This window comes from Octopus bimaculoides, chromosome 11 (genome assembly GCF_046866305.1).
Source record: "Octopus bimaculoides isolate indiv1 chromosome 11, ASM4686630v1, whole genome shotgun sequence".
NCBI lineage: Eukaryota > Metazoa > Mollusca > Cephalopoda > Octopoda > Octopodidae > Octopus > Octopus bimaculoides.
Genome location: NC_142938.1, coordinates 8484755 through 8505756, shown reverse-complemented (window position 1 = coordinate 8505756; position 21002 = coordinate 8484755). Strand labels below are relative to the sequence as shown.

The 21002-nt window shown below is 36.6% G+C and overlaps 1 protein-coding gene across 3 annotated transcripts in view; it reads right to left on the bottom strand.

Annotated features, from left to right (window-relative positions):
- Positions 1-4009: 4009 nt before the first annotated feature.
- Positions 4010-21002, bottom strand: part of LOC106880886 (L-asparaginase) — a 31047-nt gene continuing 14054 nt past the window's right edge. For all 3 annotated transcript variants that reach the window (XM_089359402.1, XM_089359400.1, XM_089359401.1), the window contains 12 exons: positions 17279-17390; positions 15800-15925; positions 15313-15396; positions 14041-14167; positions 13233-13345; positions 12433-12621; positions 11534-11647; positions 10787-10900; positions 9505-9600; positions 8014-8264; positions 7004-7103; positions 4010-6226 (listed from right to left, as the gene is read on the bottom strand). In XM_089359402.1, coding sequence (XP_089215528.1) covers positions 6095-6226; positions 7004-7103; positions 8014-8264; positions 9505-9600; positions 10787-10900; positions 11534-11647; positions 12433-12621; positions 13233-13345; positions 14041-14167; positions 15313-15396; positions 15800-15925; positions 17279-17320 — 1488 coding nt within the window. In that variant the 5' untranslated portion in view covers positions 17321-17390 and the 3' untranslated portion in view covers positions 4010-6094. The remainder of the gene's footprint in view (positions 6227-7003; positions 7104-8013; positions 8265-9504; positions 9601-10786; positions 10901-11533; positions 11648-12432; positions 12622-13232; positions 13346-14040; positions 14168-15312; positions 15397-15799; positions 15926-17278; positions 17391-21002) is intronic.

Genomic DNA, 21002 nt, shown 5'->3' with positions numbered 1-21002 from the left:
AATAGTTATTTTTCACTGACGTTATCACTGTTATTTCTTTATTTTCTGCAAACAAAGTGCACAAAAAAGCTGCACGTTTGCATTATGTTATATATACAATAATAATAAAGGACGTTACCGTATATATGTTTACAAACCAAGGACGTTATATAGACCTCTTTGACGCAAGTTAGAGAAGGGGTGCGTATTATACACAAGGTTTAAGTTTTTCAGAGGTACAGCCCCCTAAAAATCCCCTGCGTATTATACTCAAGGGCGGACTATACTCGAGGATTTGCGGTATCAAATATAGTTTATATTTCTTACAGTATAGATATATATATATGCAGTAAATTCTCTTGAATGACTTGTTCTTTTTTCTTTCAGCTTATTTTTCCAAATAAAAAAAAAAAATTAAAACGAATTTATGCAAAGTAAAACCACTGAAAAAAAAAAATAGTAAGGGAAGGTTTACAAAAAAAAAACATTTGATCAATCTGCCAAATTTGTAAATAGTAAAAAAAAAAAAATCATACAAAACAAAACGGAAAAAAGCAGAACTTTAAAAAAAATAGACAAGTGTTTTGATTCGTTATTTTTAATGAAATTGTTTTTAATTCCTTTGATATTCCTTTTTACGTGGTTTAAATTTCAAAATAGATGTAGAGCAATTTTAATGAGTAGTTCTTCAAGTTTCTTACACCAAATCTATGCAAACCCAAGGAACTAATTTAATCTACATTTTTTTCTTCTTGATGGTGACAAAATTGGTTGAAGCACAATAACAGACTATATGGAACATTTCTGTTATGGTCCAGATTACATTTACAGGCTTATAAATGCAATTCAACCACAGTACTGCAAGCTAATGTAGCAGATATTAATTATACAGTACTGTGCCTTTTGGTTTCCTGCGGTTAGCTATGTTATTTTATTTTCCAAGTACTTATATATAGCTAAATATTTGGAGGCAGCATGTGGGCCTTCAACATGGCACTGCTCCAATCACAAAGCATGACATCAATTCTTTGATTTCGGGTGCTAGTGCCACATAAAAAGCACTGGTAATGGTGCCACATAAAAAGCACCCAAAACACTTTGTGAGCAGTTGGTGTTAGGAAGGGCATCCAGCCAAATAGACTGTGGACTCTGGTGTGACCCCTGGACTTGCTATTTCCTGTCAAGCTGTCTAACCCATGCCAGCATGGAAAACAAACGTTAAATGATGATGGTGAAGATTTTGTATTACTCTACAGGAATATAATATCCATCCCAATTATTAAAATCTGCCACAGCAAAAGTTTCTTAGTCTGTATATTTTCCAAAGGCCCTCATTTCACAGTGAAGACTAAATACATATGGACATGACTTTGTATATCTATTCATAATCCATGGTATATTATTCCAGTGATTATCATCTATTGTTGATTTTGTACCATTATGTAAATAAGTTAGTCCTAAACACATGCTGGTACAAGTTTCAACAAGTTGTGTTTCATGACATAAAACTTGGCATCTTGTGAAGGAAAGCTAAGTGGACCTTGATGATTTGTTTGGTAAAAATGATAGAGCTTGGTTTAATCCTTGTCCTCGGTTGCCAAAAAGACTTTTTGAGATCCTGAATTCACAGCAAAACTAATCACATACATATGCCTGTATCTGCATTTATTAAACTTCTTTCCGAAATCCCACAGCCTCAGTACTTTTCTCACTCCTTTACTACCAATACCAGTTGGCTACTGGGGTCGATAGCATTAAGCCCCTCCCCTTAAAACTGCTTGTTTTCTGCCTAAATAAGAAGCAATTGTTGTTGTTCTTGTTCAAATTCATTAGAGTGGTAAACAAAATGCATTTCCAGGATGTAGTCTTGTTCCTGTATGTTCCAGTTCAGGATTTCACCTGGGTTTGATTTTTGCCTTCAATCCTTCTCAGATAAGATAAGTAACAGTCATATACTGGGGTTGATTTAATTGACTATAACTTCCTACCAAACTTCTGGCCATATTATTATTTGTTACCTCATCAAAGACTGAGTCTTTAAATCTGCTTAATTCCTGGCAATAATGTCTTAATTCCATCCAGGTTGTCTTTTAAATACATTTAAGCTTTGTAGGGCTGAAAAAAAAAAAAGCTTTGTCCTGTCTGAATAGGAAGAAAACATTACAAATGAGAATTGTTAGCCTTCTCCATGTCAACCAACCATCTTTCTATTGTGCCAACAAGGGAGCTTCTACATGGTCACTTGACCTACTAGAAATAGCAGCCAAACCTTCATTAAATCATAACATATTGTCTTAAAAAAGATGATATTTAATACATATGAAAGAAAAAGACAGGGTGATGATGACTGGAATGCTTCTGGTCATAGGTGTTGCCCAATCAGTGCATATCTAGGGCTGGGATTAAACAACTTTCTTATTCTGATAAATAATTCTTTTTTTTTTTTAAATTTCATTTTTTTTTCTTTTTTTTTCTCAACACCATGGTGAAAAATGGTGAAAAATGATGAAAACATAAATGTATATCTTCACTATTTGAACTTGGACTCAGCTCTTTCAGTATTTCTAATTTTGTTAAGGGGTTTGGTGTTTAAAACTCAAGTACTACCTTCAAAGTCAATAGTTTTCTGTAGTATTTCAAAATTAACTTAACTAGTTAATAAAAGTGTAGGACCACAACTATATGTAAGTGTGTGTATATGTATATATGGGTGTGCATATGTATATATATATATATATATATATATATATATATATATATATATACACATATATATACATACACATGCATACATACCAGGTGTATACCATACAATTTATTAACAACTAACTATACATATATATATATATATATATATATATATATATATATATATATATATATACATACATGCATATATACCAAGTGTGTACCATACAATTTATCAACTACTAACTATACATACATATATATATATATATATATATATACACACATACATACGTATATGTATGTGTATATGTATATATATGTATATATATATATACGTACATATATGTATGTGTGTATATATATATATATATATACACACACATACGTACATATATGTATGTGTGTATGTATATATATATATATATATATATATACACACATACATACGTACATATATGTATGTGTGTATATATATATATATATATATACACACACACACACAAAAATCTCTGCTCTGCTGCTCCTTTCAAAATATATTTGCTTCTTCTTCTTTTCTCGTTAGAAAGTTAGAATCCTCTTCGTTTTCACAATTTACTTGTCAAATCTTTGTTCTTCAGACATATTTTCTTGATACCTTACTTCAGCTTTTGGATTCTTATCAAGAAAAACTTTGATGTTTTTTTCTTTTTCTTTTTTTTTCTTTTTCCTTTTTCAAAATAGCAGTTATATTTTTCTTTCTTTTCTTAAAAGAAAACAAGTGAACCAAAAAAAAAAAAAAGTCTTTTATTCTGTAACATTTTTTTTAATGCAGTTCTGTGTAGTCTCAAAGAGACATTTGATTTGTAAATAATAAATAAATAATTTATTCAACGTTGAATGTTGACTTCTTCTGTTTATTGAAATTCACAAGCTAACGAGTTAATTAAACTAATGGCTGAAGTTTTTTTTTTTTAGTTTTTATTTTATTGCTTAATGTATATGGGTATGTATATATATCTATGTATGTATATATAGTGTATATATATATATATATATGTGTGTGTGTGTGTGTATGTGTGTGTGTGTGTGTGTATATACATATATGTAAAAAATTACACAATGCTTCAAGTGATGGGCTTCTTTCAGTTTCCATCAACTTTATCCACTTACAAGTTTTGGTTAGCCTGGGGCTATAGAAGAAGACACTTTCCTCAAGTGCTATGCAGTGAGACTGAACCTGTGACCATATGGTTGGGAAGCAAGCTTCTTAAACACACAACCATCCTTAAAAAGCATCATTTCCCCCCCCCCCCCATTCATTTTTAAACACAATAAGAAACACTATAGAGAAATCAAAAAATTATTTTTAATTATTTTATTTGAACCAAATGATTATTATATCTATACAAATGTCCCAAAAGTAAACCAGCATTTAAACACATATATTTGTAATCCTAACAGAATTACATAACATATGGTACATGATATATTGGTCTTTTGTAAAAACTTGATTGCCTCTTATTTAGCTGTAATACTATCCAAAGTTCCATGCTATTATGAGACATCAATAATAAAGCTTTGGTATTTCAAAGACAACTTAAGCATGAGATTCAACAGAATTTGTCTTGATTAAATGTCTGAATTAGACATAGCTGCCATATTACATATATATGAACTTGTGTCCACACATTCACACATATATATAGAAATTCAGAAAGAGAGAGAGATAAAGAAGTGGGGAGGTTTGTAACATGAATTTTTGGAAAACACAGTTTTGCTTTTGTATGGTTTGTGCAAGCGATATATAAATGTTGATTTCGAATTTTGGCCAATTAAGGCCAACAGTTTTGGGACAAGAGTAAGTCAATTACATCAACCCTCAGTGCTTGACTGGGACTGATTCTATCGACTCTGAAAGGATGAAAAGCAAAGTTGACCCCTGTGAAATTTGAACACAGAACGTAAAGACAGACAAAATGTCACTAAACATTTTGCCTGACATGCTAATGATTCTGGCAGCTTGCCGGCTTACAAGTGATGCTTAAATATTTATTTCATTATTGACCACAGGGGACTAAACATAGCGGAGACAAACAAGGACAGACAAAGGGATTAATTCGATTACATCGACCCCAGTGCATAACTGGTACTTATTTAATCGAACTCAAAATTATGAAAGGCAAAGTTGACCTCAGTGGAATTTGAACTCAGAACATAACGGCAGATGAAATACTGCTAAGCATTTTGCTGAGCATACTAACAATTCTGTGCATACTGGGTTCTAATCCCACCTTGTAACTTGAAAAAACAACTAATTTGCAATGTAATAAAAAAAACAATGATATGCTTAGGGAAGTCCTTCAGTAAGTGTTTCAGTAAGTATTTCAGTCGTTGCCAGTAACATACCAGTTGGCAAGCAAGATATTGCAAAGGGATTTTGATGTGTTGTGCACCCAACATATAATCATCACCATCACTATCAACATTACCATTATCATCATCATCCATCATCACCACCACCACCACCACTATCACCGTCATCTTTTAATGTCCATCTTCCATGATGGCATGGGTTGGCTCGTTTGACAAAATACAGCCAGTTCAAACACGGTTGCTTTAATAGAGGGTTTCAACAACTGGATGCGCTTCATAGTACCAATCATTTTATAGAGTGTACTGGTTGCTTTTTTTTTTCATGGTTAGTGTTAGAATGAGCATCCAGCCATAGAAATCCTGACAAAAACAAAACATGTCAGTGATATGCAATGTTTGACTTGACAAATCGGTCAGTGACTCCGAAGAAGAATTGACTTGGACCGAGACAACCTGTTCAACCTAAGCCAGCATGGAAAGCAAAATGACATAAAATGATAATGGTGATGATGTGTGTATACACATAGGTGAATATATGTGTATGTGAGTCTATATATTTATATATCAACAAAAAAACAAAAAGATGGGAGAGCAAAGAATTTTAATATTTTCTTAGAGGAGATATCAAAATTCTTTGCCTCTTGTTTTTTTGCTTATATATATGTATAAGTAGTCATTATAAGTTCATTATTAATAGACTAACTCAAATGACCCATTGAGAAAAACTGAACAGCTTAGTTAATTAATGCTATTTTCATCACAGTCAGTTCTAGTTTTATATAAAATTATATACATATATGCAAATACACAAGTATATATTATTGCATGTAGATAAGGTCACATGTGTAAGCACTCTTTTCATACACACACACAGGGAGTACACAAGCATACACATGCACACACACACACACACACACACATACACACACAGAGTAAAGAAAATAGCTACACTTACATAATACACACAACAAATTTCCAATATCTGACATACAAGAATTTCCAAATTTCTAGACATGTTGTTCTAATTCACAAATGAAATTTAACTGTTGTTATTTCATCAAAGTCATAAATGTCAAAATAAATGAGCAATATTGTGTTTTTTGGCATAATACTCTGCTGGTCTTCCATTTGTGTCAGTAACCTCAGGATTGGAGCCATTTCTCAACAGGAATTGAACAGCCTCTTCATGGCCTTTATTGGCTGCCTTCAATAGAGCAAAAAGCAAAGACAGAAATTATTATTATATAGATCCACCAAGTTGAATGTAAATTATACAACTGTTATATCAGAGCATACATCATATAAGTATTCTTTTATTCTTTTATTCTTTTATTCTTTTACTCATTGCAGTCATTTGACTGAGGCCATGCTGGAGCACTGCCTTAAAGGGTTTTAGTCAAAGAAATCGACCCCAACACTTATTTTTTAAGCCTAGTACTTATTTCATCGGTCTCTCTTGCCAAATTGCTAAGTTATAGGGACATAACTGCACCAACACCAGTTGTCAAGCAGTGATGAGAGGACAAACACAGACACAAAGATAAACACAGATATCATCATCATCATCATCATCGTCATCATCGTCGTCGTTTAACGTCCGCTTTCCATGCTAGCATGGGTTGGACGATTTGACTGAGGACTGGTGAAACCGGATGGCAACACCAGGCTCCAATCTGATTTGGCAGAGTTTCTACAGCTGGATGCCTTTCCTAACGCCAACCACTCCGAGAGTGTAGTGGGTGCTTTTATGTGCCACCAGCACGAGAACCAGTCAGGCGGGTACTGGCGACGGTCATGCTTGAAATGGTGTATATATATATATACACCAGCATGACCGCAGCCACTTGGCTGAAACACATAAATAAATAAATATATATATATATATATTTGAAAAAGAGAAAGAGAAGTATATCATATATAATTTATACAATGCATTTCAACATACCACCACGCCAGAGGCTATAAAATAAAGACAACTTACAACATGAAGAGCTGTTGACCCCATGTAATCTTTAGTATTTAGGTCTGCTCCGGCTCGTTTCCACGACTCCAGGGCCTTCACATTATCAACAGCAGCAAGACTGAAGTGCATAAAATTATACAAGCTATAAATGAATGAAAATGTTAGTCACATACATTGGCAGTTTATGACAGAATCATGAGGGAGTGAGTGACAAGGACATGCAATAGTAGTGCGTGACAGATGCATGCATACAGCTGAGAACTGTGGTAGAATATAGCAGAAATATGTGACAGAGTATGAGAGAAACCTAGGGTATGACATGACAGATACGTGCTGTAGGTATAACAAACAGATGGGATATGTGATAATATACGATAGTCATGTGGTAATGTATAGCCAAGTCATGTGATAGTATGTGACCAAGTCATGTGGCAGTGTACAGTTAAGTCATGTGATAGTATATGGCCAAGTCTAGTGATGAGGCATGGCTAAGTCATGTGATAGAGTAAGGTACATCGAACTGGTTGTTCATTTTTCCCCAGATATTGATATTGGGACAAATTCTTCCAAATCATCGCTTATGTCACAGCCATTTTTGTCAAGCACATCACACCAGGTAAATGAGAACTGTGACCACAGACCATTGCTGTCCAGCAAACTCATTAGCATTTTCAAGGTCAGCGTAAATAAACATGAAGCTTTTTGCACTGCTCCGGAGAAATTCTGAGGAATTAGCAGCTAATATTTTCAGATGTAAAAAAGGTTATTTTGTACTAAGTCACACATGTCACCTTGTGGATCACCTTCAAAGAATTCAACATACAATCAGGTAAAATAATTTTTTGTCTAAAACTTGCCTTGGTTCAAAACTACAGTGAAAATGGAATCAATACAAATCTTATAAATGTTCAAGATTTACAGCTTGAGATATGCCATAATTCATGTCTCTGACTGTCACATATATCACATGAGAAAGGCCTTACTAATGATGTTAAAAATGTAGTTGTTTATATGGAAGTGACTGTTACCTGCAAAGATGCATCCCAATGGTATCACTTTCCATGTAGTTTAGACTGGCTCCAGTCTCAACCAGAGCATCGATGATGTTCAGGTGATTACCAGATATGGCATCAATCAATGGTGTGCAATTGTTGTCGTCTCGTTGGTGTACAGAAGCACCTTCCTTCAGGAGGTACAACACCATATCATGATATCCACTTCGTGCTGCAATATGTAGCGGAGAGCGGTTCTCTTTGTTGAAGCACGATAGATTGCCACCCTAAGAGATTAGAAAGAAAATGTTTGCTGTTTTATAAAAGATGAGAGATGCATTCAACAGACTTCCTTGCCATCATGTCAGCCATGGAGTAGTCTCAGGAATTAGCTTTGTATTATCCATTCTTTGTGAAGGCACATGGCTTAGAAGTTAGAGTAACTGGTGAGCAAGACACTTTATTTCACGTTGCTCCAGTCCCCTCAGCTGTCAAAAATGAGTAGTACCAGTAATTCAAAGGGCCAGCTTTGTCATATTCTGTGTCATGGATATCCCTGAGAACTACATTAAGGGTACACATATCTGTAGAGTGCTCAGCCACTAGCACGTTAATTTCACAAGCAGGCTGTTCCATTGATCGGATTAACTGAAACCCTAGGTATCATAACCAACAGAGTGCCAGAAAGATCAGGGATCAGATTTATTCTTTGTCAGTCTATACACTTTTAGCATGACCAAGTGTCTTCTACTTTAACCCTGAGTCAACCAAAGCCTTGTGCATGGGTTTGGTAGATGTAAACTGATAGATATTCTTTAGATAGAAGTACTTGGTAGACAGAAACTGATAAATGTGTGTGTCTAGGCATGTGTGTGTGCATGTGTGTACGTATGCATCCGTTTGTGTGTACTGGTTATTAGTAATAGAAGCAATCACCATAACAAATATTAATTTGCACATATCCTTCGAATTTATCTCATATAGACATATAGCGCTAAAAAGCACCGACTGTACTGGTGGATGAATTTTGTCAGCACTGACAGAGTCATTCATTTCTTATATTCCATGAAAACATGTCTGGACATGGGAAATTCTGGGATCCGGTATCTAGCTGGTTTTAGGGGCCGGTTCAATCAATCAACATCACATCGTTTTTATTTCTTTAAAATGTATTTATTGCACATTCCTGAATATGTCCTTCTTTTCATTTTAGGTAGTAGGGTCTGATTCAGGACAGTAAGCTGCTATTTCTAGCAGCCTAAGTGATTACATTGAAGCTCTTACACTGGCTTGTCTTGCAATAGATATTTAATACCCACCAGCAATTTTTTTTCTATTTACTCACATACAAACATTTCCTTGATCTAGTTTAAACAGATACATGAGAAGTAGAGAGAGAGTGAGAGAGAGAGAGAGAGGGAGATATATATATATATATATATATATATATATAGAGAGAGAGAGAGAGAGAGAGAGAGCGGGTGTGGGGAGAGAATACATATTTCTGAAATAGGAAAGTAGAGTTACCTTCTCTTTCAAGTCCACCATAGAATTCAGATTTCCTGTCTTGGCAGCAGTACAAATCAAGTCCGGGAAAATGGTATCACGTAAACTTTCAATTTCCTGTGGAAAGAAAGAGGAAAAAGAAAGAAAATGGTAAAGTAATTGATAGAAACCAGCAACACTCGAAGCTTCAAGTGATGGCAAATGAGAAAGAGAAAGACTTAATTAAGCTAACGACACAGCAGCTGGTCAGTTAGGTGCTAGGATTCAAGCAACAGCTGGCCAGTAGTAGAGGTAAATTGGTCAAGTGGATAAATTATGATGATCAGGGGTGTGGGTGGGGAGTCATGAGTGTATCTCTTTATTCTTTTATTTGTTTCAGTCGTTTGACTGCAGCCATGCTGGAGCACCGCCTTTTCTAGTTGAAGAAATCGACCCCAGGACTTATTCTTTGTAAGCCTAGTACTTATTCTGTCGGGCTCTTTTGCTGAACTGTTAAGTTACGGGAACATAAACACACCAACATTGATTGTCAAGCGGTGGTGTTGGGAACAAACACAGACACACAAACATATACATACACACACATATATATACCAACGTCGCCATCCTGGCACTTTTGCCAGTGGCATGTGAAAAGGCATTCAAGCGAGATCGTTGCCAGTGCCGCTGGACTGGCTCCTGTGCAGGTGGCACGTAAAATACACTATTTTGAGTGTGGCTGTTGCCAGTACTGCCAAACTGGCCCTCGTGCCAGTGGCATGTAAAAGCACCCACTACACTCTCGGAGTGGTTGGTGTTAGGAAGGGCATCCAGCTGTAGAAACTCTGCCAAATCAGATTGGAGCCTGGTGCAGCCATCTGGTTCACCAGTCCTCAGTCAAATTGTCCAACCCATGCTAGCATGGAAAGTGGACATTAAACGATGATGATGATGATTTAGGCATCTTAGGGTATGGATAGACTACAAGGAAGAAAAAGAGGAGGCATATGATGATGATGATGATGATGATGATGATGATGATGTTCCAAAGAATGGAACAGAACCGATCAACCTGTTGCTACCCAGGTGTAACATAGGTTAATAAAATAAACAAAAGTATTGAAGAAACTAAAGCTGGCTTGCATAGGTAATTAGTGAATACAAACAGTTGAAAAACAGAATATATTGGTTTACTAATTAAGAAATAATCAACTATTAAAATCCCCAATAAAAACAAAACGACAACTCTCCCGTGCCCTCCACCAAAAATCTGACCAGCAGGAGAAAAAAACTAGAGAGATTAGAGGAAGAACTGGTGCCATACCGCATTTGTGCTTAGGCTCAACCTTTTCGCCATCAGTGCAATAAGTTCAAAGTTCAAAGGGGAATCGGTTTTGGGTACAATCGTCACTTCACCACGAAGGTTCTTCTTCATGAACTGTAAAGAGAAATTATTAGATTTTAACAGAAATTAATTAATTTCTAGGTTTTAACCATCTGTAACTCTTCCCTTATACTCCTATAACCTTGATACCCCTGATCCACAGTCTGTATCCTTTCTTATGCTTGCCTCTTTTCTCCTTGAGAGTTTGTTCTGACACTCCATCACTAACATATTTTCTTCCCAGCAATTCTTACGTGCTCTTATATAATCTTTCAATTACTTTAAATATAACAAAGAATCTAGTAAAATAACTTTGTTATCATTAAGCTAGTGTTAGGAATATAAATTGTGACTAAGGTTTGGTGGAAGATTTTAATTCAAAATTTATTCAGCCAGGTTGGTAACGAAAAGGTTAAGGATAATTAACCAATAAGCTTTATCTTTCTAGGGCAGCAAGCTGGCAGAATCGTTAGCACGCAAAGTAAAATGCTTAGCGGTATTTTGTCTACCATTACATTCTGAGTTCAAATTCTGCTGAGGTCAACTTTGCCTTTCATCCTTTCAGGGTTGATTAAATAAGTACCAGTTACATACTGGGGTCAATGTAACCGACTTAATCCTTTTGTTTGTCCTTGTTTTTCCCCTCTATGTTTAGGCCCCTGTGGGCAATAAAGAAATAAACTTTACCTTTTTTTTTTGCTCCAGTGTGAGATTTTCTTGTCCTAGGACATACATCAATTTGGTGATGGCGGCTTCCAGTGTTATATCTCCACCAGGAATCACACCTGCCTCTCCAAGACCCTGTAGGAAACAGAAAAGAAAACGAAAAAGGTAATGGCATTCTAACAAATGGTGAAAGAAGCCTTCTTCCCAACCATGTGGCTACAAGTTCAGTCCCACTGCATGGCACTTTGGACAAGGGTCTTCTCCTATAGCCTGGAATTGATCGATGTGAGTAAATTTGAAAGATGGAAAATACAGAAACCAGCTGTGTGTGTGTATGTGTGTTTGTCTTCCATCACAACTCAATGACTGGTGTTGGTTTGTTTACATCACTGTAACTTCACTTGGCAAAAGAGACCAACAGAATAAGTACCGGACTTTAAAAAATAAGTACTGTGTTCAATTTATTTGACTATATCCACGTTTCATTCAGTGCCCCAGCATGGCCACACCCCAATGACTGAAACCAGCAAAAGAAATCAAAGGAAGTATTACATTTCTAAAGGATATTGTGAAAGGTCTGGTTGGAGGCCCAGCTTTCCAAGATCTTTTACAGGGCTTAGAAAAACTGAAGGACCACTGCAATAAGTGTGTGAATCTGAGAGGGGAATATGTTGGATAGAATCATAATTAACTGATCCTCCTACATTTTCTTTTACCCAAAGCCAGGAACTTTTCAGCACCCCCTCATATGTAATACTTCACCTTATTGTTTTCTTTTCTACTCTAGGCACAGGCAAAAGTTAACAACAGCAAGGGCATCTGGCTGCAGAAAAAAAACCTGCTTCAACAAATTCTCTCTGATTCATGCAAGCATGGAAAAAGTGGACGTAAATGCTGATAGGGATATAAATAATACTTACCTCACAGGAAGCATAATATCTGCCGACAGAGCCTTTGGAACACTGGGTTACGTTGACTATCAGAATACCCTTTTCCGATGCCTCTTTTAGCAGAGCAACAAAGTGTTTTTGGTTGGTAGGAATATTTCCAGCACCGAATGTCTGTAGAACAATACCTTTGATACCTTCGGACATTATAACTGCTTTGATCTGGAACAAATGAAGAAAATGATATAAAGTGTGTGGATCGATGAAAGAATATGTGAGAGAGATGGTGGCAGTGATGCTGGCGGTATTGATGGGATGATGATGATGGTTGTGTTGATGGCGGTGGTGGTGGTGGTGATGATGATGGTGGTGGTGATGGTGGTAATATTGGTTGATGGTAGCGGTAATGATAGTGATGGTGGTGGTGGTAATGGTGTTGATTGCGGTCATGTTGATGGAAAGGGCACAGGCATGACTGTATGGTGAAAAAGATGGGTTTTGAGTTCAGTCCCACTGTGCGGAATCTCGGGCAAGTGTCTTCTACTATAACCCCAGACCAACCAAAGCTTTGTGAATGAATTTAGAGCCCATTATGAATGTGTGGGTGTGTGTGTGTGTGTGTGTGTGTGTGTGTGTGTGTGTGTGTGTGTTTGTTCCTCCACTGCTTGACAACTGGTGTTGGTCCAGTTACACCCCTGCAGTTTTGTGGTTCAGCAAGAGAGACTGATAACGATTCAAGGAAGTGCTCCAGCATGACCACAAAAGATACATTGGCATGAGATGGGAGAAGCAATTACAAAAGATGCAACAAAAAAAATAATAATTTACTTTACCGTTTCCAAGGTGATGGAAGGAAAGAGATGGATGACAGCCACATTGGTACACATTTTTGTAAACACCTTAAATTTCTCCATTTCTCGAGATCTCGTGACGGAGGCCCAGTTCACTGAAAAGCAGAAAGTATTTGATGACATAATGCATGAATGGGCATATTAGACACATTTCAACCTTGTATTGAAATCTGAAAACATCTGCAGGCATTTTGAGGGTTATGCAGGTGCCACTTAAAAAGCACCCAGTCCACACCGTAAAGTGGTTGGCATTTGGAAGGGCATCCAGCTGTAAACACCATGCCAAAACTGACCTCACTTGAGCCAGTGCCATTTAAAAAGTACTAAGCCCACTCTACAGAGTGGTTGGTGTTTGGAAGGGCATCCAGCTGTAAAAACCATGCCAAAAACAGACACAGAAGCATGGTGCAGGTTCCTGCCCGGCCAGCTTCTGGCAAACCAGCCAACCCATGCCAGCAAGGAAGGAGGACGTTAAATGATGATGATGGGAGGGGGGTTCGATAAATTAAGTACCAGTTGTGTACTGGAGTCGATCTAATCAACTGGACTCCTCCCCTCAAATTTCAGGCCTTCTACCTATAGCAGAAAGGATTTCATCTGTCTGTACAATCTGAGCTCAAATTCTGCCTAGGCTGACTTTACCTTTTGTTCTTTCGGGGTCAATAATATATAAGTACCAGTTGAGCACTGGGGAGGGGGGGGGGGCGATGTGATCGGCTTTCCCCATTTCCCCCAAATTTCTGGCTGTGTACCAAAATTTGGAAGCAGTGTGAAGACAAAATAAGCTCACCTTGGATTTTGAATCCCAGTTTCACAAGTGGGGTTAAGTTTGGAGAATCAAAGGCTGCAAATGCACCAGTATCTATTTTCACAACTCGGCAACCACGGTAAACATTGGAATCAAAGCACAGCATAACCTAATAATAATAATAATAATAATAATAATACAAAGGAACAAGTGATGATGAGTACCGTAGGCAGGTAGTGGCACTACTAATAAAACCATTGCAAGGTGAGGGTAATTTCATATATACACATACATGCCATATATGTACATAAGTGTGTATAGACATGTGAGTGTTTATGTGTGTGTGTATGTGTATGTGTGTATGTACAAATGTATGTAGACATATATACACACATACATCCAAACAGAGAAACCATGCCAAAGCTGACACTGGAGCCTGACACAGCTCTGTGACTTGTCAAACCTTGCCTGTCGAACCATCCAACCCATGCCAGCATGAAAAACAGACATTAAATGATGATGATGATGATGATGTGTGTGTGTGTGTGTGTGTATTTTATTGATTTTTTTTTAATAAGGTTTTTGTGATATATTTATTTTCTGGAGGGTGTGAGTTGAATTCTTCTTTGTTGAATTATTTAATAGTGGTTTTTCTTTAAATTATATATATATATATATATATATATATATATATATATATATATATATATATATTCATTCAAGAGTATTATTGATAATATCCTTTTCTACTCTAGGTACAAATTTTGGAGGTGGGGGTCAGTCGATTAGATCAACCCCAGTACACAACTGGCACTGAATTTATTTACCCCGAAAGGATGAAAGGCAAAGTCAACCTTGGCAGAATTTGAACTCAGAACATAAAGACAGACGAAATACAGGTAAGCATTTCGCCCAGAGTGCCGCCTTAATATTGTTAATAATATTAATACCAGTAAGGTGGTGAGCTGGCAGAAATGTTAGCGTGCTGGGCACAATACTTTGTGGTATTTCGCCTGTCTTTACGTTTTGAGTTCAAATTCCACTGAGGTCGACTTTGCCTTTCATCCTTTGGGGGTTGATAAATTAAGTACCAGTTACATCGATCTAATTGACTGGCCCCCTCCCTAAAAATTTCAGGCCTTGTGCCTAGAGTAGAAAGGACAATCAATACCTATTCCCTCAGTCTTAGAAGGATAAAGGATAAGTTAACCCAAGCACGTTGTGCGTGTTTATATGTCTGTTTATGCATGCATGTGTGTGTGTGTGTGTATGAGTGTATGTTTTTATGTGTCTGTGTGAGTCTGCTTTCAATACCTCTGGGATGCAATAATTAGCAGCTACAATAAGAGATGAGATGAAGTTGACGTAACCATCACTGCGCAGTTCAATAACTGGAATCTGGAAAACAAAGAAGCAAAAAGATATTAACTGTGGTATTAGTTCATTAATAGGATTAACATTTTCCAAACTATTAACTTCATCTTTAGAAATGGGACCAAAATTTTGATATTTACATCTAGGTAGAGAATACATATGGCCATGTGATTAAGACATTCACTTCACAACTACATTTTCTAGGCAACTTCAAGTTTTGCAGAGCCCCTAGAAGAAGCCTTACTTATCCAGAAGCCTGAAAGAGTCAGTTTCTTGTCGGGGACAAACGAAACTTGAAGTAGCACGGAACCAAGTCAAACTGATTTAAATGACATATACATACACACACTTATATATCTACACATAATATACTATATAGACGTAAGTGTATGTGGCAGATACACAAATAGACACATAATATACACACCTGAGAACCCGTAAGAATGATGGGTTTGCCAAGATTTTCACACATAAACGACAATGCTGAAGCTGTATAAGCCATAGTGTCAGTTCCATGTAGAATAACAAAACCATCAAAATTCTCATACTCTGCCTGAAATTAAAGAAAAATAATAATGGTGAGATTATCTCTATGTGATTATTTCAAGAGTTTATGTTTTTACTGTATCAGGATTACAGTGGATGATGAATCAAGATCAGACATAGAGAGGTACACGCACTGAGCATCACATTCAGATTGTTCTGCCAAATGTAATTGCTTTTTTGTTCATATTGTTTTGAATTAATTACCCATCGTTACATAATTTTGAGATTTAAGGGCAAGTATCACCAGCATGAACCCAGGCTGACAAAAACCTTAAGTGGTTTTGAGGGACAGAAACTGAAAGAAACCTATATATATATATATATATATATATATAGGCGTGGGCATGGCTGTGTGATTAGGAAGCTTGCTTCCCAGCTACATGGTTTCAGGTTCAGTCGCACCGCGTGGAACCTTGGGTAAGTGTCTTCTGCTATAGCCCCGGGCCAACCGAAGCTTTGTGATTGAATTTGGTAAGCAGAAGTTACTGCCGCATGTGTATATGTCTGTATGTGCTTCTCTCCAAAAGAGAGAGAGAGAAGGATATATATATATATATATATATATATGGAAAAATTTAGATTCAAGGTGAATATGGTACTTAAGTTTAGGCACCAGAATCAAGTATGGTATTATCCATACAATTCCAAAATAAGATGATTAAAATCAAAATAAGCAATGATATTAGATAAAGAAGTTTAATTTTTAAAAAAACTTTTAGTCCAATATATATAAAAAATTTTTAATTTCACATCTTATCTATGGTTCTTTATATTGAGTCAATTTGTTGCCTCTGCTGAATATATATATAGACATATACATACAACCATATACATATATGTACATCCCATGTCTATATGTCCAACCCATGCCAGCATGGAAAATGGATATTTCATGATGATGATGACGTGTCAGTTATTGTAAAGTTGTTGTATGAGTTCTCAGTTGAAGCTAAGTGACAGTTATGCGTTATAGTCGAGTTCGAGTCACAGTCAAGGTAGACGGTTCAAAGTCGGTGCCTTGCAGAGCTATCAGTGGTAGCATGATACATGAAGCGGTGTATTACTCATTCTGGTACAGAAGAGATACACTGTATCTGATTCCAAGAAAATATTGTAGCTACTGGAGTAGATACAGCAGCTACAGTCACAACAGTGGCCGCACGTTATAGATGTGGAAAACAGCACATCATAACAGTATGAAACTGAAATAAGTGTTAGTGGGGGAGAGGGCAATGTTATAAACTAAAACCACTGGATGCAGTGCCCCAGCATGGCCGTTGTCCAAAGAGCAAAAAGAGCAAAGTAATTCAAAGAAAATCAAAATGATTATTAGAAAATGGATTATATTAGTTGAACTTACTTTTATATCATTGGCAATCCTAATCCAAATATCATATGACATACAGCTTGAGTCAACCAATGGATCATACTCAATGAATTTCACGTGGATGCGGGAGCCTTCTTTTGTTGATCTTTGGAAATAAGACATGTTAAGAAATTATGATTATGTACAAGTTTCATGCAACAAACATCATCCGCAAAAAAGCTGTATTGGATTATATTTCACGCATTCGTATTCATCAGGAAACGGGATAGATGGATGGTTGTGGACACTAAGTCTAAAGTGAGTGAAGAACGAACCACTCAACACAGACTAGTAACTTTACAGTAAGTACTAAACACAGACACACAAGACATTCTGGAGAAGGAAGGTAAAAACTGAAAGATCCATCTACTAAACATGAATTCTGGGAGGTTCTAGGTGAGTCATATGGTGTGGAGGAGGGAGAGATATTGATCTATAGCATGCAGGGCAACTTTGAGATTTTTTAAGCCCACCTACTGTTAGCCATTGATGAAATCAGTGACTGGAGTAAGAAACAAGCCACACAAAGGGTAATATGGTGGCTACATACTGTATTCTGGTGGTCTCTAGAAAAACTAGGTGCAGATGGACAGCTCCTGAGAGAGATGTGTAAGCCATGCACAGATATGATGTTAGGAAGGTGGGAGTTGGCAGGGGGTACAATGAGCAATTTACTGTGAATGTAGGTTCCTCAGGGCTCAATTCTCTGCTCCTTTCCATTTATTATTCCATTTCAGGCCACACCAGAAGAGTTCAACTCTTTAGCATTCAGATTACTACGCTAAATGTAATGCATGTTTATTCACACCATTTTGAATTGAGCCTGAATTATTTTGTAGCTTCAAGATTTTGATAGTTTGAGTGTTTATTTTCAGAATGACATTGTAGGGTAGGTGTAAGAGGCGGTATCTGGTCTGTTTGAACATAAGAAAAGGTAGAATATTTGGGCTGGATATGGCTGGTTTAAATGCTAAAGAGTCAAGGAAGATGACTAGTAATTCAATATATAATTCTAATTATATTAATATTAATGACATTAATATCTGTGAAGGAAAGAAAAAAAACCCCACAGTAAACCACGAGGTATGAAGAAGACATTAAATCTTGTAGTATAGATGAGATAATATTCTTTATATAGTAAACTGGACCCAAACCTGCTGTAATGTAAGCCACAATTCCGTTCCTGCAATGAAACCCAGCAGTCAGACAACAACTTACCTTCATTAAAATTTTGTGTTTTAAATTACTGAAAAAATAGATCTCATCAAGAACACATTTACATATATTAAATGCATGCATGAATAGATATGTTCATAAATGAATGCTTATAAACAAATATGTATAAACAGACTTAGATATTTTTAAAAAAATAGCATACATATAGTTTTTATAGAAGCATGTTATCCATACGTGAAGCATTTGACAACACCAACATTCTGCCTGTTCAGTATGGGATGAAACAAAAGTTGACATGTCTCATTTGAAATACATCTACTCTCGTTTAACATAGGGGTTTGGTTAAAAAAAAAAAAAAAAAAAAAAAATCAGTGAGAAATGAATCATCTCCCTGCACTTTGCAAATGGAACAAATGGTAGATGCATTGGCACCAAACTTGGGGCTCACAGCAATGAAGCTTCCACCATCGCTTATGTTCTCGATCATCTCTACTTTCCTGTAAAGAGTACAAGATTTGCTAGGATCAGGCACCTTCATATTTTTGCTTTCCTCTTCACTGGTCTCATGTTGAAGGGTATATTTTCATTATCACCGTTATCATCAACATGATATAAATCCATGTAAAGCACAAGTGCTAGTCAGTGTATTCTGGGTAGCAGAGCATTGTGGATGGTTGCTGAGGTGTGTGTTTTTGTGGCACAAGCAGAATCTTCAGCTGTTTGTCAATCTGTGTCACATAACACAGATCAATTTGTGATAAGCTTAGCATGGCTTACAATTGAGCGTATCATGTTATCCTAGATCAGTGATAAGCAAGGCTACATGTATCGTATTACAAATGTCAAAATGAAATAAAAGGTAACAAACATAGCAAGCAAGAAGCTCAAGAAACATGCTGCTGTTGATTGCTTGCAACTACTCAACGACATGCCCCAACCTCACTGGGGTATGTTTAGCAAAGTAAAATACAATATTTGGGGACCTACTTTGTTGTTTGACTATAATTAGAAGCTAAGTCTCTCAAATCACACTTCTACTACCTTAACCCATTACCTCCCATAATTCTATTAGCTGGAATTTTTTTATGAAACTTTGATTTCTAGCATAAAACAGCCTTAGAAACACGCTGGAATGATCAAAATAATATTTCAAAATAACATTTTAAATAGAAATAAGCGAGATATTGGGTGAAAAATTAGCAAACCTCATTTGAATATCAGAGAAATATACCTAGTAGATATAGCAAAAAAAGGGTTAGGTATGTGTAAATATTGACAGATAATTACATCACGAAATTTGTAATTCTTAAGTGATCTCATATGAGATCACTGGTAGGTAATGGGTTAAAAAAGGAATCACATATTTCAAGGTATCACTCTAATTTACTACAAAAGACCTTCAAACTTTAGATGTTGTAGCTAATTAACAAGTTATTAAAGTCTAGTAATTAGCATATTGAAAATTACCATATCTGATGATACATTTGATGCACCCCAATATCAGCAGTCCATACCCAGGGGAAAAAAAACGTTTTTAGTGCATTAATGTTATCTTGGTTAAATATATTCATTGAGACCAAAGAAACATTTGTTTCTTTTCCATCTTAAAATGCAACAGGGCTTTCTTTCAGACCTAATATACATATATAAGTGTGTGTGTGTGTGTGTGTGTGTGTGTGTGTGTGTGTGTGTGTGTGTGTATCAAGATACATTAGTGTATGTGTTAATTTGTATCTATCAGACGACTAATCTATAATACAAGGAAACAAATATGACAGAAGACAAAGAAATAATAATAGCAGTAGCATTATTAGTACAGGGGTGGGGGAGAGGAAGAACAAACCAAAAACTGAAGATACTAAATTACTTTGCTATAGTTATATTAAAAACAAACTGCAACCATTCTAGGTTATCTAATGATTGTAATTAATGATAATAAATTCTTAATTATCGTCACAACGAGCAACATGTGAGCAGATATTTCACTGAAAGGTTACACTAATTTTGGAAATAATAATAATCATCATCTTCATCGTTTAACGTCCGCTTTCCATGCTAGCATGGGTTGGACGATTTGACTGAGGACTGGTGAAACCGGATGGCAACACCAGGCTCCAATCTAATTTGGCAGAGTTTCTACAGCTGGATGCCCTTCCTAACGCCAACCACTCAGAGAGTGTAGTGGGTGCTTTTACGTGTCACCCGCACGAAAACGGCCACGCTCGAAATGGTGTCTTTTATGTGCCACCCGCACAAGCCAGTCCAGGGGCACTGGCAATGATCTCGCTCGAAAATCCTACGGGAGCCAGTCAGGCGGTACTGGCAACGGCCACGCTCAAAATGGTGCATCTCATGTGCCACCCACACAAGAGCCAGTCCAGGGGCACTGGCAATGATCTTACTTGGCTTGCCGGGTCTTCTCACGCACAGCACATTTCCAAAGGTCTCGGTCAGTAGTCATCGCCTCGGTGAGGCCCAATGTACGAAGGTCTTGCCTCACCACCTCAGCCCAGGTCTTCCTGGGCCTACCTCTTCCACGGGT